Here is a 15208-nt window from a genome sequence, read left to right on the forward strand (position 1 = left end):
TCGCCGCGCGAGTCACGCGTTTCTTCCCGACATTGCCATTGGACTGCGTGACGTCACTTGAGCATGACGTATCAAATGAGATGTCTCGTCGGACGTAACCGCAGGCATTTCCGCAAAGACAGACGACTTCCGATTGGCGGCCGCTAGCGACGACATCGCCGCCGAGCGATCGCGGGACCGCTTCCGATTGGCCGTTGCCGCGCGTCCCCATGACGTGTGTACGTCCTCCGTCCTCCCCGGGCGCCTCGCGGCCTCGCGCCGTACTTCGTGGCTTCGGGGACGCGCTCGGTGGCTCGGTGCTAGCTTCGCACAGTGGCGAATCGAAGGGAAAAAATACGCTACGCACTCTCTCTCTTCTCTCCCCCCCGTTAACCTGCGATGTCGAGTTGATTTTTAATCCCTCCGGGTTTCGCACGCTCGTAGCTCCATTTTATTTAAAAAAAAAAACGGACCAGAGCGCTAAATATGGCCAGCAAAGTATGGCATACAGAATTGTGGAAGTCATGGGATAAGCATGGGAAAAACGATTTGTAAGTGGTGTTGTTAGCGCGTCGCCTGGTCGACGCGATCGACACGGTGCATTGCTGGTCGCGAAAACACTTATCTACCCCCGTTAACTCGCTCTACCGAAGACTTAATTTGTCAATTCACGACTGTTTGCAGCCTCAAGCTAATCAAGCACAAATTTAAGGAAGGCAACAGACCAGGTAATAACGTGCTCCGGCTGTGCTCCGCTCCGCTCCACTCCGCTCCGAGCCCCAGCATGCCCGTTCCGATATATCATTGTCGTTTCCACGCGAAGCGAGCGCGCAGCCACCCTCATACCCTCCAGTTCCTTAGCGCATGCATATACTTATCACACAATGCTCGCTTCAGCACAATGCATTCTCATACATTCTTTCCATCTTGCGATAACAGCATGATTATCAGTTCCTTATTTATTTATTTATTCATGAGTTATACACACTCGTGAATAGTCGGAACGGATCTGATTCTTTTGAAATTTCTTTTGACCTTGTTGTTCATTTTCTTCTGTTTAATTCACTTTACATGTTGCATTGCATTTTGTCGTATAGATCATTTTATATATGTAGTGCGTATGATAACTTTTACACATGGAGTAACGACTACGTTAGACGTCATCATTAATCGGGTTCAGTAACATCTGTAGTTATAACTTCCCAAAATGCTTGTTTACACAAAGAGATGTTATTTCATCTCCAAAGAAAAAGGTCTCGTGAAAGAATTACTTCTTAGCAGATATACTTTTCATAACATTTGCTTAGCATTTACGTGTTCCTTTACAACCCTGTAAGTCTTTATAAGTCTAGATCTCTTCGTCAACAGGTATGGAGTAATAACTGGTATTATGAAACTGGATTTAACGAACGTTTATACAACATTGTATGTCAGCACAGTGACTACTGATATTATTAAACCCAAGTAATAGTGACGTGTAAACGTAGTCAATGTTACAAAGATGTGTTTTTCTATTTTTCACACGGAATTTGCAAAGGAGATAGAAATTGATAAGAGCTACACGTTTATTTCAAGCTTTTATATTGCACTTTTATATCTTGTACTTTTTTTCCCCACATATACGCGGGCATTGTTTCATATTTACATTATATCTTCTGATTGTATAACTGCCTTCGATATTGTACGTTATGATGATGGATCTTTATGGTTTTTTTTATAGAATGGAGACGCGGAATATACGAATTAATATCAAATGGAATCCATGGAAACGTAAAAAAGGACAGTGTAGTTCAGACATTAGGTGAACTTTCGGTATGATTCTTTTTATTATCTTAAGCTTTACACGTAACCGTGCCGAAATTAAATGATATTGTAATAATATACTAACATGTGTAATTTGTTTGTAGACTTTTGATGGTTCCGTACCATCTGCAATAGTAGACATATTTACTTTAATCGATGCAGAAGCGCATAATGAGGAAAGGAACAACTTTTATTATATCGTGAAAGAGTGTGAGAAGGTATACATTCACTTTTACATATAAACCTATATTATATCTCACTTTAAAAACATAACGAAATTATTGAGAGAGAGGAATATTAAAAAAGATATTAAAGGACATACTTTTAAAGTAGTCAGAATTACTATTTTCTTTTAATTTAATTAATTAAGACTGAGTTCCAATACATTACCTTAACTTCTTATTTATTCCCCACAGTTTTTGACCGATAGAATATTGAAAGAACGTTTAGAGATTGAAACTTTGCAAGATGTAGGGACATTGAAAAACAAAAATTTTCAAACCAAGTTTATAAAAGTAAAAACAAAGCTGTAGTGAGTATTTCCCTATCAATTTATATAAACCATATTTATTGCTGTAAACGAGTTTCTTATAGCCCGCTCGCCTTCTTTGCAGTTATAAACAAAGGAAATTTAATTTATTTCGTGAAGAGAGCGAGGGTTACTCCAAGCTCATTGTAGAATTAAATCAAGAGCGTCCAGACAGTGAGGTGGCATCGACATTGGAAATTGTTAAATCTCTTATCGGTATGATTATCAAAGTTTTTACCGCGAGTACAAAAATATCGCTCTTTTCAGAGGATCTGTACGTTGCGAGAATCGCTACATCTAAAAAACAGAAATAAACTCATGAATATCCTAAGTAGATGGAAAGTGACGGAAGTACAAGGTGGTATTGTCCTTTACAGGTTATTTTAATCTTGATCCTAATAGAGTACTCGACATCTTATTAGAGACGTTTGAAAATCGACCGCAAGACGATGCTCTTTTTATTCCCTTAATACGCTCGTACATGAGCGATCAGCAGGTACTTTGTGAGGTCTTAGGATTCAAGTACTGCTCCACCATCAACGCTACACCGTTCTCGCTGCAGAAGGTCACCGCGCTCATGCTGCAACATGGTGTGATTAAACTAGATGACATATTACCTTGGCTAGTGCCAGATGATAAAACTATCATATCAGATCACGAGCAAGTGATGAAGCAGGCCAAGGAATATGTGCGGAAGTTGAGCGTGATCTCAACGAAAGACAAAGAGGATGTTGTAGAAGAGAAGGAAAATGCACAAGTAATAAACGAAAAGAAATTTTATGAATTATTTATGTCACAAATCTGAGTTTAGCTGATTGTTATTTAATAAAAAATAAATACTGAAAAAGATTGGATCTCTATTCAAAACTTACAATAACTCGCAAATTAATTTTATAATTAAATTTTTGAAATTAAGTGCAAATTCTTAAAAAAAAAAATTGTTTCAAAGTTGTACATAAAGATATTGACCTGTTTTAGTAATTATATGTGATTGATAGGTCATATTCTAATCTCTTTTGTTTTGAAGGACAAGTATGCAAGCAATCAAAAATTTGGATTATGTGAAGCGCTTCTGGAAATTGGAGCTTGGGAAGTGGCACAAAGTTTATTCAATCGCTTGCCAGATTATTGTTTTACGGATCAACGCCCCATAGCTCTAGCATTGTGCAAAATGATGCAAGCTCTTGTCGAATCTGTATACAGAAAGTAAGTTATTAATATATCTATTTAATTTAATTAAATGTATCTGTTTAATTTAAGAAGGTAACTTGTGGAATTGTATCTATATTATTAAACGAACACTACATGTCGTAAATTATTGATAACAATTGTACTCCAATCTAGTTAAATTATTTTGCAAGTTTTCAAAATTATTTCATTCCAGACACTGTATTGTTTCCCCAAAATTGCCGGGTCGTAAAGTGCCCCCATTGAAGAGTTCCCTTGCGCCGCCGTCGTTACGCGATCTGGAGGACATTCATGACTACTTGTTGCCAATGCTGATCGTACTTGGACCGAATCTGCACCAGGATCCTATTCTAATGTACAAGGTGATGAGACTATGTCACGCCGCTATCAAGCACTGTCCACTTGACGCGAGCAAGCAACCATTGAACAAGAACTGCCGTCTTTACTACGATGTACTGACGATACTCGACGTCGCGCTGCTACCATCCCTCTCCTTCATGGACTGTAACTGTTGCGTCGCCGAAGAACTATGGAACATTCTCAAGTACTACCCTTACCAGAATCGTTATTGCCTATACGCGCGCTGGAAGAACGATACACCATTACAGCACGCCGCATTGCTGCGGAAACGTGCGGATGCTCAAAAGAAGATCAAGTCGATTATGAAGCGCGTAAGCAAGGAAACGATCAAGCCAGTCGGCCGGTCAATAGGCAAGCTTACGCACTCCTCACCGGGCGTATTATTCGATTATGTTCTCATACAGATCCAGTTGTATGACAACCTGATAGGTACGTATAGAATGTGTCCCTTCTGCCGTTATAATCATCTTCGCAAAGGAAAATTGTAACATGTTCATCGTATTGGATGCAGGACCTGTGGTGGACTCCTTGAAATACTTGACAAATATCTCGTACGATGTGTTAGGATATTGTCTTGTAGAGGCATTAGCGGGTGCTGACAGGGATAGATTTAAACACGATGGCACCAGTATATCTTTGTGGCTGCAATCTCTGGCTTCTTTTTGCGGAGCGATATTTAAGAAGTATAACATCGAATTAACAGGGTTGCTACAGTATGTAGCGAATCAACTTAAAGCTCAAAAGAGGTACGTTCTCAGATAAACGAGATACGTAGATAAACGAGATATTACAGTAAATCTAACTATTAAATCAATTTGCTGCTGCTGCTTTAATATACCGCTCTGCTTCCAGCCTAGATCTATTAATATTAAAAGAAATAGTACAAAAAATGGCTGGTATCGAGGCAGCCGAAGAAATGACGTCTGATCAACTGGACGCTATGGCAGGCGGAGATCTATTAAAAAACGAGGTAAAGTATGGCAGTCGCATGAATATGCAATGTCATAATGTAATTCTGACGCAGACAAATTCATATAAAAACTGTTCCTCTCAAGGCCGGTTACTTTAGTCAAGTCCGCAACACGAAGAAATCCTCGCAGCGTTTGAAGGAAGCTCTTGCCGAGCAGGATCTCGCGGTTGCTCTGTGCTTATTAATGGCACAGCAGAAACATTGCGTCGTTTACAGGGAGACCGATAAATCTCATTTAAAACTCGTTGGTAAATAGAATTATATGCAGAGTCAAAAGTTTTCCTTCATAGATATTATTTTCAATTTTTTTTTACAATAGGCAAGTTGTACGATCAATGCCAGGACACGCTGGTGCAATTTGGGACTTTCCTGGGTTCGACTATGACAGTAGATGAGTATGTGGAACGATTACCCTCGATCCATTCTATGCTCCAGGACAATCACATACACGCAGATGTCGCATTTTTTCTGGCACGGCCAATGTTTGTGCATGCCATAAATGTAAGCGAGCCACTTATATATGAATGTTCGAATCTTCTTGACAATAATATTGTTTAAACAAATCATCTATCCAATTTATTGAAAAGATATCTGTTTAATTTTTTAATCAGACGATTTGTCGTGGATTATTATATCTTATTCTATGGATCGTCTTACATTGATTTTCTTTCAAAGATAAAATATGACGCCCTCCGCAAAGCTGATCCAAATTACAAGAAAATGTCCACGGCTATGAAACAATTAAAGTACGCGGAAGCTGCGCAAGCTGTTATGGCACCTGTTGCTCAGTCTGTCAGGCCATTACACCCTCTAAAAGTTTGGGAGGACATATCGCCGCAGTTCTTAGTCACGTTTTGGTCTCTATCGATGTACGATTTGTACGTGCCAGGGGAAAGTTATCAAAGGGAAATTAGCAAGTTGAAGCAACTTGCAGCGCAAACCGCCGACAATTCCAAAGACATGGTATGCGAATATTACACATTATTACTGATTACAGTACTATGACTGACAATAGTTTATTTTAAACGTACATTCTTGATTTAAACCGGGAGTAATGCTGATTTTTAGAATGTAAGTAAAGGAAAGAAGGAACAAGAAAGATATACCACTCTTATCGAGAAGCTGCAGGATGAAAAAAAGAAGCAAGAGGAACACGTTGAAAAAGTTTTTGCGTACCTGAGGTAAAATATCTCGTAATCTCTTTTAATTAATGTAATTATCGTGATTATATAATGTAGCAATTCAATATTTCGATAATAATATCCGTACGTTTGCAACTGACTTGTAGACAAGAAAAGGATACATGGTTTTTGTCACGAAGCGCTAAATCTGCGAAAAACGAGACGATAACGCAATTTCTACAGTTGTGCCTATTCCCACGGTGTACATTCACAACTGTGGACGCCATGTACTGTGCGAAATTTGTACATACCATCCACTCCCTCAAGACTGCAAATTTTTCAACTCTGCTTTGCTACGATCGTGTAAGACAGTTCTGTCTAATATACATTCATGTGTTGTTACAGCACTAGAACGATAAATTATACTTGTTTATTATAAAGCAACTTTCGTTTGCACAAGACTATTGTACAAAATAAATTTATAGTTTGTTATACGTTGCTACAACTATTTTTATGACAAAATTATTTGTTTCTCTTTCAGCTTTTCTGTGATATTACATATTCAGTCACTTCGTGCACAGAGAACGAAGCAAATCGATATGGCAGATTTTTATGCGCTATGCTGGAAACTGTTATGAGATGGCATTCCGAGAAAGCCATATTTGATAAGGTAAGTAATATGTAATAGCAACGAATTAACACATTTCTCGAATTTTTCAGAGAAAAACGAAAAGATGCTTTACACTTTTAAATATTGGTTCTGATTATCTTTTGTATTTTTATTTAACACTTTGAATATGTATTAGCAAATATCTTATGAATATAGGAATGCAGTAATTACCCTGGCTTCGTAACCAAGTTCCGTGTGAGCAATCAATTTTCTGAAGCGAATGATATGGTCGGATTTGAAAATTACAGACATGTGTGCCACAAGTGGCACTATAAGATCACAAAGGTATTTACGCAATCTTATGAATATATGTGCTATATATAGGCTACGTTCGGGGAGCGCGCTATTAGCGCTATTGCATCATTCTATCTTTATCGCTTATCAGGTATAAAACAAGGATAGAATAAGCAAATAGCGCTAATAGCGCGCTCCCCGAACGCAGCCATAGTTGAATATGAAAATGTTATTTCAGTGCTGAGAAAAAGCACTTATGATCGAATTAATATTTTCTTTGACAGGCTATCGTAGTGTGTCTAGATTCTAAGGATTATGTGCAAATAAGGAATTCTTTGATAATATTGATCAAGATATTGCCACATTTCCCGGTCTTGGCGAAACTCTCTCAGATCCTCGAACGAAAGGTGGAAAAGGTGAGGGAGGAAGAGCGTGGCCAGCGTCAGGATTTGCACGTTCTAGCCACATCGTATAGTGGGCAACTGAAAGCTAAAACTCCCACTATGATACGCGAATCAGACTTTCACCATGTGGGCGACAAGGTAAAAAAAGATTTTTTTTTATATAATCGATATAAATTCATAAAGAGAAAGAAATTATATCTCAAATGTGTTTGAGAAAGTTATTTATTTTATTATTTGTACAGGCTAAGACACAAGACACAACGAATAGTGAAACGAGCGATAAAGTTAGCAATGGAGTAGGAGTGAAAGAAAATAATAACGGAGACGCTCGACCAGAAAAGGAAAACAAGGAGCAACGAGAAAAACGAAGTTCCTCCAATCAAACGCATCAGTAAGTAATATATAAATATTTAAAAATATATACACAGTTGCATTGGAACTTGTATTTTTTTTATTCTTTGATATTTTATGTAGAAAATTATATACGAAAATTTAATAAAAGACATGCGGATATAATAAATGGGAACATAATAAAATTTCAAAATTTCTGTCGGAGCTATGGGGGGAGGGGGGAGGGACAAATAATCTAAATAAATAAGATCAACATGATATGCAATCAAACTAACGAAAACGCTGTTAAACGGTCAAGACCGTATCTTGATTGCTTAATAATATTATTTGAGTAAATTTTACGTACAATTCTTTGCCTTAGCAAACCACGTGCCGTTACTTACGGACTTAAAACGCAGTCTCAACCAAAGCTAGAACAGCACAATTGATAATCAATTTAATTACACTATAACACATCTTTTAGAAAATTAGAAATAAACGATATGAGAGAAATACGAAATATATCGGATATATTACGAAAAAAAACACTCCAAGATTCGAACCTGGATCTCTCTCATTCCGTGACTGGCGTCTCAATTCGACCACTGAGGCATAATTCAATCAGCAGACTTGTTTAAAACAAAATTTTTAATTATATAATTCGTTATCTCTAATCTTTTTCTCATATGTGTTAAATAAAAAAAAATAAATAAAATATATGCCGTCTTAGGGATATGAGATCTTTTATAGCTTAATAATATTTCTGTGTGCATTTATGTACTTTTTCCACTTTAACTGCGCGCCGATTATTTGTCGGTCTTGAAATACAGTTTTTCGTTGGAACAGTAAATTCAACACATTTAATCCCAGATAGGATTCGAACCTGGACTTCTTTCCAATCCCTCCGATAGTAAGCTGCGAAGATCTAAGTAAATCCAAAGACGACATAGTCTCTTTACTTATGAGATGAAGACATGTAGTGATATTCATCGCAATAACCAGTAAATATTTAGGAGAATGACCTTATTTCAGATGACGTAAATAAACATTAACAATAAGTGAAATTTTGGCTAACAAGTGATTCTCGTAAGTAAAGAGACTATGTCGCCTTTGGATTTACTTAGATCTTCGCAGCTTACTATCGGAGGGATTGGAGAGAGGTCCAGGTTCGAATCCTACCTGGGATTTAAATGTGTTGAATTTACTATTCCAACAAAAAACTGTGTTTCAAGACCGATAAATAATCGGCGCGCAATTAAAGTGTGTGTGTGGAAAAAGTATATAAATTTACACAAAAATATTATTAAGCTCTGGTGACTCCTAAAACGGCATATATTTTATTTATTTATTTTTCATTTAACTATTTAACATATGAAAAAAAATGCGGTAACGAATTACATAATTAAAAATTTTGTCTTAAACAATTCTGCCGATTGAATTAATCGGTATGCCTCAGTGGTCGAATTGAGACCCGTCACGGAATGAGAGAGATCCAGGTTCGAATCCTGGCTGAAGTGTTATTTTTCGTAACATATCCGATGTATTCCGTATTTTTTATATCATTTATTTCTAATTTCCTACAAGATGTGTGCTATAGTGTGATTAAATTGATTATCAATTTAATTATATAATTGTACTATTCCAGCTTTGGTTGAGACTGCGTTTTAAGTCTGTAAGTAACGGCGCGTGGTTTGCTAAGGTAAAAAATTGTACGTAAAATTCACTCGAATTATATTATTAGGCAACCAAGATTCAGTTCTGACCGTTTAAGTCCTGACAGCGTTTTCCTTAAGTCTCAGTCACAAATCACAATAGGTATTTTAAGCCCTAAGCCCTAAGAAACTCACTAATCACAGTCGATTATTCTCCTCAAAAATTTGACTGTGATTGATCAGTTTTTTAGAGTTTGGGGCTTAAAACATCTATGGACTGGGACTAATTTGACAAATGATATGTTAAGTATGGAAATCTTACAGCGATATCAATTCTTTGAATAGCGAAAACTCCGAGAAGTTCAGAAAGAAAGAAGACAGTAAGGATGTTTCGGAAGCAAAAGAGAAATATGTGAAAAAAGAAGAAGTGAAAGACGATGAGGGATTAGATAAGAAGGATCGCAAATATTATAAGGTAATTATTATGTTAAAATATTTTTACACGGAATGTTCCGAAAGGAAAAGAGAAAGTTAAGATGGAATTTAATAGAAAATGCAATTTGAATAAAAGAATTTCAGTAAGCGTATAGTATAATCGTAAATGCTTTCTTATAAAGTTAATGTTAATAAAAAGCTTTGTTCCGTGCTTTTGTAAACGAAATACCGTAATTTGTATCTATATATATATATATATCAATATATATCAATATATTATTATTATATGATAACTTATCTCGAAATTGATATTCCATATTTTCTTTCAATTTTGGTATAATCAATTATACAATATATAAAAATGCAAATTTTATATTTTCAGGAAGAACACTATTATAGCGGTGGAGTAGACAATTTAGACCGAGATCTTTCCAGCGTGTCAAATAGTAGTGCTAGTTCGGGTCCTGTACAAGAAGGTCCCGAGAGAGGTTTGTACTATGACTAAACGATCAAACATTAAATCGTGTAATTATAAATATAAAAAAAAATTTTATTGCTCTCTGTATATTTTAATATTATAAAATTTTTATTCAGTTTCAGATGTAAAAAGAAGAAAAGTAGAGAGCGTCCCGAAGGTGATGATACATTCTACGTTATATCTATGTTTTAATTGTTATATATTTCCACGTTTTCTCTTGGCATAAATATTTTTGTATATTCAGCAGGAAGGAAGACGCGCAGAGGCTGTTCTTGATAAGAAAGAACGTTCCAGTAAAGGGAAAGCACGTGACGAACAGAAAGAACTGCGTAGGGAAAAGAAACAGGGACGGAAAAGGGTAATTATGTGTTTATCATTTAATTATTGCATACAATCATTACACATACCACACGATTCAGAATGCATATACTATTTATTAAATAACCAATTAACACAGGATCGTGCAGAGGAATCCATAGCAACGACTGAACAAAAACGAAGAAAAGATGACGAAAGAGGTTTGTGTGATTATATTTCCGCTATTATTACAAAAAATATAGACTCATCAACAAATATTTATTATATATTGAAATATATATCGCATTACATATGTTACAGCCAAAGGCACGCATCAGAACGGTGACATTCCTGAACATAGAGAAAAGCATCATTACAGTAAGGTCAGTAATATTAATTAGCATTTTTGTAATGTTATTAAACAGTTAAGCTTCTATTCAAAACGTAGCCTACTATTTATTTTCTCTTGAATTTTGTTATAAACTTTGATTTTTTAGTTCTGCTAATTTTCATTTATATTTTATGAATAATTATTTCTATTTTTTTTCTCTGCTTACTTTTTTATAATTGTTGGAATCTTGTTATAATATACCAGAATAATATCTAGAATAATCCAATTAAATTTAATCTTGATCTTTAATTTTCTTACTTTAGGATACATTAATTTTTTTATCATCACATTATTATATATTATGCTTTAACATTCACACATTTACTTACATTTTGGGATGCATAAAGTACACAGAGTAGGAGAAACCCTTAGCTATAAGAAATATACAGCATAATCAAATCAATAACGATATGAAAATGTTGGACAAGAAGATACTAATGCACTTGCAAAAGTTATAATATATAGAATATATAGAAAAATGTATACAATACATTTGTAGCTCCATGTCCTATGAACATGTATATTTTCTTTTTTTTTTACGCGTACTTTGATGAGATTTATTACACATCGTATATCGTAAGTTTTGTAACATAGAAACTGCTGCAATTATTTTTGTAGTTCTTATTAACTAGCTGACTTGTTTCATGAAAAAAAATCAAGTTATCATTTTTTAAAACAATTTTCTATTACTTCATAGTTGATAAAGATGTCTACTTCGAGTACATTAAAAGGACGAAATGGGCGGCTATAGCAAAAACAAGAAAGTATAGATGTCAATTACCCCCCTCCCCCAATATCAGTCACAAGAAATCATGGCATTCGGAAGACTTATTCAAGAATGTATTTTCAGGAAAAATCTCCGTACGCAAAGGATCGTCCTCATGAACGTGAAGGCCGCGAAAGCCGTGATAAACAATATCCTTTTCTATACATTTAATATATTCAACAGCTGAACACAAATATTATTCTTGCTTTTTTTACAGCTAGTTGATTTTATTACAATAATGTCATATAACATTTGTGATACATACTTGTGATACAGTAGTATGTTAAGCTTTGTAGCTAATTAAGTGTTAAAGTAGATTATGTACTATGTACACAGAGTGAATCGTACAATTATTGTGAGTTAATAATTTTTTATATAACATTTTCTCATTTTAATTAAGAAATCTTACTAACATTTATTAACCGTTTATAAGTAAAAGTAAACATTGTTTTATTAACTGCATTTTTGTTAAGTAGAAGTGAAATAATTTAACACTTAATTACATTAGTTCAATGTAATTGTTCGAGTGTTTATTTACTCTGTTTATGAAATTTGTAATACATACGTTTCAAACTTTTTAAGACAAAATATATTCTATCTTTTTTTGTAACTATAATTTCCATTTTCTTTTTTTTTGTTTTTGAGAAAAAATCCTTAACTGCTCAATAACTGTATGATTTATCCTATGCACGAAAAAACACAAGTGCTCGGTATGATCCTTAATTCAAGTGCACTAGGAGGAGTTCAGACCCGAAACGGAGATGATGTACAACAACAGAAAGGAGCTCGACTTAACATTTTCTATGCTAATGTTTGATGTTGCATGTAATGAACGTAGAATTCAAAATAAAGCAAAAAGATAGTCGGTAATTTGTATATTATATGTTTTAACACATCCAATTTTATAAAATAAATTATCTAAATGTCCGATACTTTTTGATACATGTTTCGATTTAGTCTTTTTTTTCTTCCGAAGATGAAGAAAATCAAAACCCTTACAAGTGATATGCGTGATATGTAATGTGCACGGTTGATAATTGTGCGTGCAGTAATGATAATAAATAATTAATAAACAATATTTTGGAATGTCTTATTCGCTACGAAGAAGTGCTGACGAAATTACAGAAATACTGATCGGCCTTGGAGCTCTCTTCCTCCAGGCGCTTTAGTCGCATTTTGGCGTCCTGAAGAATATCCTCCGTGGAACTGCTCTCGCTGACGATCGCGTTCGCGCTGACAATTCGAGCCACAGAAATCGGCATCTCGATCGGTTGAAATAAACGCACCTCCTCCAATTGGCGTGATAATTGGGCGCTGCGCTGCGTAATCTGTTCTATCTTCGATCGTTGCTCTTCCACGAGATTCGTCAGCTCCAGCTTCTGCCTTTGTAGAGTTCTGCATTCGTCCATTATCGTGCGGTTCTCCGCGTCAGTTTGCACGTGAATGTCCCGGAGATTGTTCTGAGCGCACTGGTTCGTCGTGCCTTGCGACACTTCCTTCTGCATTTTGACGAGCTCTCGTTGCAGTTTCTTCAAACCACCCTCAAACTTTCTGTAACTGTCTCGTTCTCTCTGCAATCTGTAGAAATTTATTTCAAACAAAAATGAACAAATATGAACAGAATAAGATTAGAAAAATAGAAAGAATTAAACGGAGATGTTAAATATTAATTATTGATACTGTTTATTTGCCTTTAGTATTTCTAGTTATAGAGATGAACTATTTTCTCGGTTTCGTCAAGTACCTGTTAGTTTCTTGTGTTAAGAAATTTTGTTTCATAGATAGCTCCATTTCCTTCTGCAAGATACATTGCGCATTGCTCTCTTTCTTTTCTTTTAGTTGTTTTTCTTTCAGGGTCAAAGATTGCATTACATTCTAAACACATAAAGGAAAATAATATTAGAGATAAAGTAATATATTTAAATTGTTTCTTATCAGACTAGATCTTTTCCTAAATGGAAATTATGATATATACAATGTGAGAAAATCTTCTCTGTTTATCACAGAAAACTGCTTATTAATTGAGCGATTACCAAAGAATAATGTGATAATTTTATATGGAATATCTTGTATCAAATATGTACATGATGGAAGGCATTACCTGAGCTTCTTCCACTTTTGCATTTAATGAACTCAGTTGATATTTTATAACCGTGGCTTGCTGCTTCAATTTACTTTCCTTAGTCTTCAACTCGTCATCGTACAGTTGTTTCTGTTGCATAATTTTCTTCCTCATTGCCCGCATTTTCGTCGCGTCTGCAAGATTCGCTTCCAAAGCTAAGTCAGCTTGCGTCTCTCTGTCGCACATGGACCTTCTGGTTGACGACTGAGCGTTGACAACGAGCGAGGCTATCGAGCTCAGAATGGACAGCAACAGCGGTGCTTCGCTGTTCATGTAATTCGATATAATGTACTGGCCCTCGGGCCTGTTGGGATCAATGCCCAGGGTTTCCAGCGTGTGCGCTATATAATCGCTTTGCAACTTATTGTGCCCGCTACCACCGCCCCTGTCACCGTCGTCGGCGGTGCGCTGGGGCGCGCTGTTGCAAAAGTTTACTAAAAGCGGAACTTCGCTAGCGAATATCGACAGGGTGAAGGAGTAATTGTGACCAAACAGATACTCGGCTATTAACATATCGTAAACGTACTGTTTCGCCGACTTCGCCTCTCTGCTCTTGCATAGCCTCAGGTCCTTACGCTTCAAAGCGTTCACCAGGTTCTGCCGCAGGTGCGTCCTGATATCAGATACAATCCCACACTTCTCAAACCTGTGAAGATACAGTGGATACAGCCTTATTGGTACAACCAAAACGAACAAAAAATATAGAATTATTTATGTTGCGAGTTAGGTACACAGACTGATTCATAATTGTAAATTGTAAACAGCACTTGATGTAAACATTATTTTGAAGGCTGGGAGTAGATAACCTTGACGAAAATTTTTTTATCTTAATGGCAAAATTGAATACAATGTTACGTAGACTGTTTACGTACTTACCATGTATATACGGTGGAGTAGTAATCACTATCCATGTCGAATAAAAAGTACCTGACACGGTTATGACAGTTAGATGAATACAAACACACGGGACGCTCAAATTGGGATTGATACAATACCCGCCAATCTTACTCCGTGGATAAGGCAACACTTTTATTATCCAGCATTCTCAATTCACCGTAGATTACCGATAGTCGGTTGATACTTTACTTAGTTGATAATCAAAGCAATAAATATCAAGATTGCTTGCTGATTGACAGTCGATCAATTAGAAATTATTATCGGCATCGAAAAAGTTTATATACCGATTAATAATAAATGTATAATATTATATTAATATATTTATTAATAATACTTTAAATTAAAAAAATTTGTTAAATATAAATAATAAATAAATGTTAAATATATTAATCTCGAAGAAATAAAAACCAACGGAAAAATAATTAAAAGCTCGAAAAAACACAATTAAAAATAAATAAGGATGTATGCGAACAGGTAATAATACATATAGAATTTTCTTTATTAACGTCATCGTAGTGAAATTGATTGCGAATTATCGTATTGCGTTGTAAAATAACACGGTTGCGATCAGTTGCGATACCG

At 35.6% G+C, this 15208-nt stretch overlaps 2 protein-coding genes across 7 annotated transcripts; one reads left to right on the forward strand and one right to left on the reverse strand.

Moving 5' to 3' along the window:
- The first annotated feature begins 259 nt into the window (after positions 1-259).
- On the forward strand, positions 260-12477 carry Tho2 (THO complex subunit 2-like protein). Of its 6 annotated transcripts, none has more exons than XM_071719258.1 (28): positions 260-530; positions 664-707; positions 1700-1791; positions 1887-2000; positions 2199-2314; positions 2397-2527; positions 2689-3068; positions 3339-3517; positions 3696-4288; positions 4371-4605; positions 4712-4829; positions 4915-5077; positions 5149-5330; positions 5505-5792; positions 5898-6010; positions 6118-6313; positions 6492-6620; positions 6777-6905; positions 7139-7396; positions 7501-7649; positions 9565-9715; positions 10058-10163; positions 10270-10310; positions 10398-10511; positions 10611-10671; positions 10772-10833; positions 11692-11756; positions 12299-12477. In XM_071719258.1, the coding sequence occupies exons 1-28, from the start codon at positions 466-468 to the stop codon at positions 12321-12323; spliced, it is 4299 nt and encodes a 1432-aa protein (XP_071575359.1). In that variant the 5' UTR covers positions 260-465; the 3' UTR covers positions 12324-12477. The 6 variants fall into 6 exon arrangements, with proteins under 6 accessions (XP_071575359.1, XP_071575357.1, XP_071575358.1 ...); XM_071719256.1 differs by having other exon boundaries at positions 12342-12477; XM_071719257.1 differs by having other exon boundaries at positions 10401-10511; positions 12342-12477.
- LOC139780569 (uncharacterized) lies at positions 10711-14889 on the reverse strand. The gene is made up of 4 exons (XM_071719262.1): positions 14606-14889; positions 13709-14375; positions 13352-13482; positions 10711-13185 (listed from the first exon to the last, which is right to left on the reverse strand). Exons 1-4 carry the CDS (start codon positions 14638-14640, stop codon positions 12705-12707), a joined length of 1314 nt encoding a protein of 437 aa, XP_071575363.1. The 5' UTR covers positions 14641-14889; the 3' UTR covers positions 10711-12704.
- Between the last annotated feature and the right edge of the window lie 319 nt (positions 14890-15208).

The sequence above is a fragment of the Temnothorax nylanderi genome, unplaced genomic scaffold (assembly GCF_030848795.1).
Source record: "Temnothorax nylanderi isolate EJ_2023f unplaced genomic scaffold, tnyl_v1.0 TNYL_tig0284_pilon, whole genome shotgun sequence".
Lineage (NCBI taxonomy): Eukaryota > Metazoa > Arthropoda > Insecta > Hymenoptera > Formicidae > Temnothorax > Temnothorax nylanderi.

What these genes read in the sequence shown, in the direction of transcription:
- Tho2 (XM_071719256.1), top strand. Translation starts at nt 466, where the DNA reads ATGGCCAGCAAAGTATGGCATACAGAATTGTGGAAGTCATGGGATAAG. An exon ending in AAGTAGAGAGCGTCCCGAAG is followed by an intron (nt 10,311 to 10,397) that starts GTGATGATACAT and finishes TTGTATATTCAG; the next exon opens with CAGGAAGGAAGACGCGCAGA. An exon ending in AAAAGCATCATTACAGTAAG is followed by an intron (nt 10,834 to 11,691) that starts GTCAGTAATATT and finishes ATGTATTTTCAG; the next exon opens with GAAAAATCTCCGTACGCAAA.
- LOC139780569 (XM_071719262.1), bottom strand. Translation starts at nt 14,640, where the DNA reads ATGGATAGTGATTACTACTCCACCGTATATACATG. An exon ending in TACTCCACCGTATATACATG is followed by an intron (nt 14,376 to 14,605) that starts GTAAGTACGTAA and finishes GTATCTTCACAG; the next exon opens with GTTTGAGAAGTGTGGGATTG. An exon ending in TTAACACAAGAAACTAACAG is followed by an intron (nt 13,186 to 13,351) that starts GTACTTGACGAA and finishes AAATTTCTACAG; the next exon opens with ATTGCAGAGAGAACGAGACA.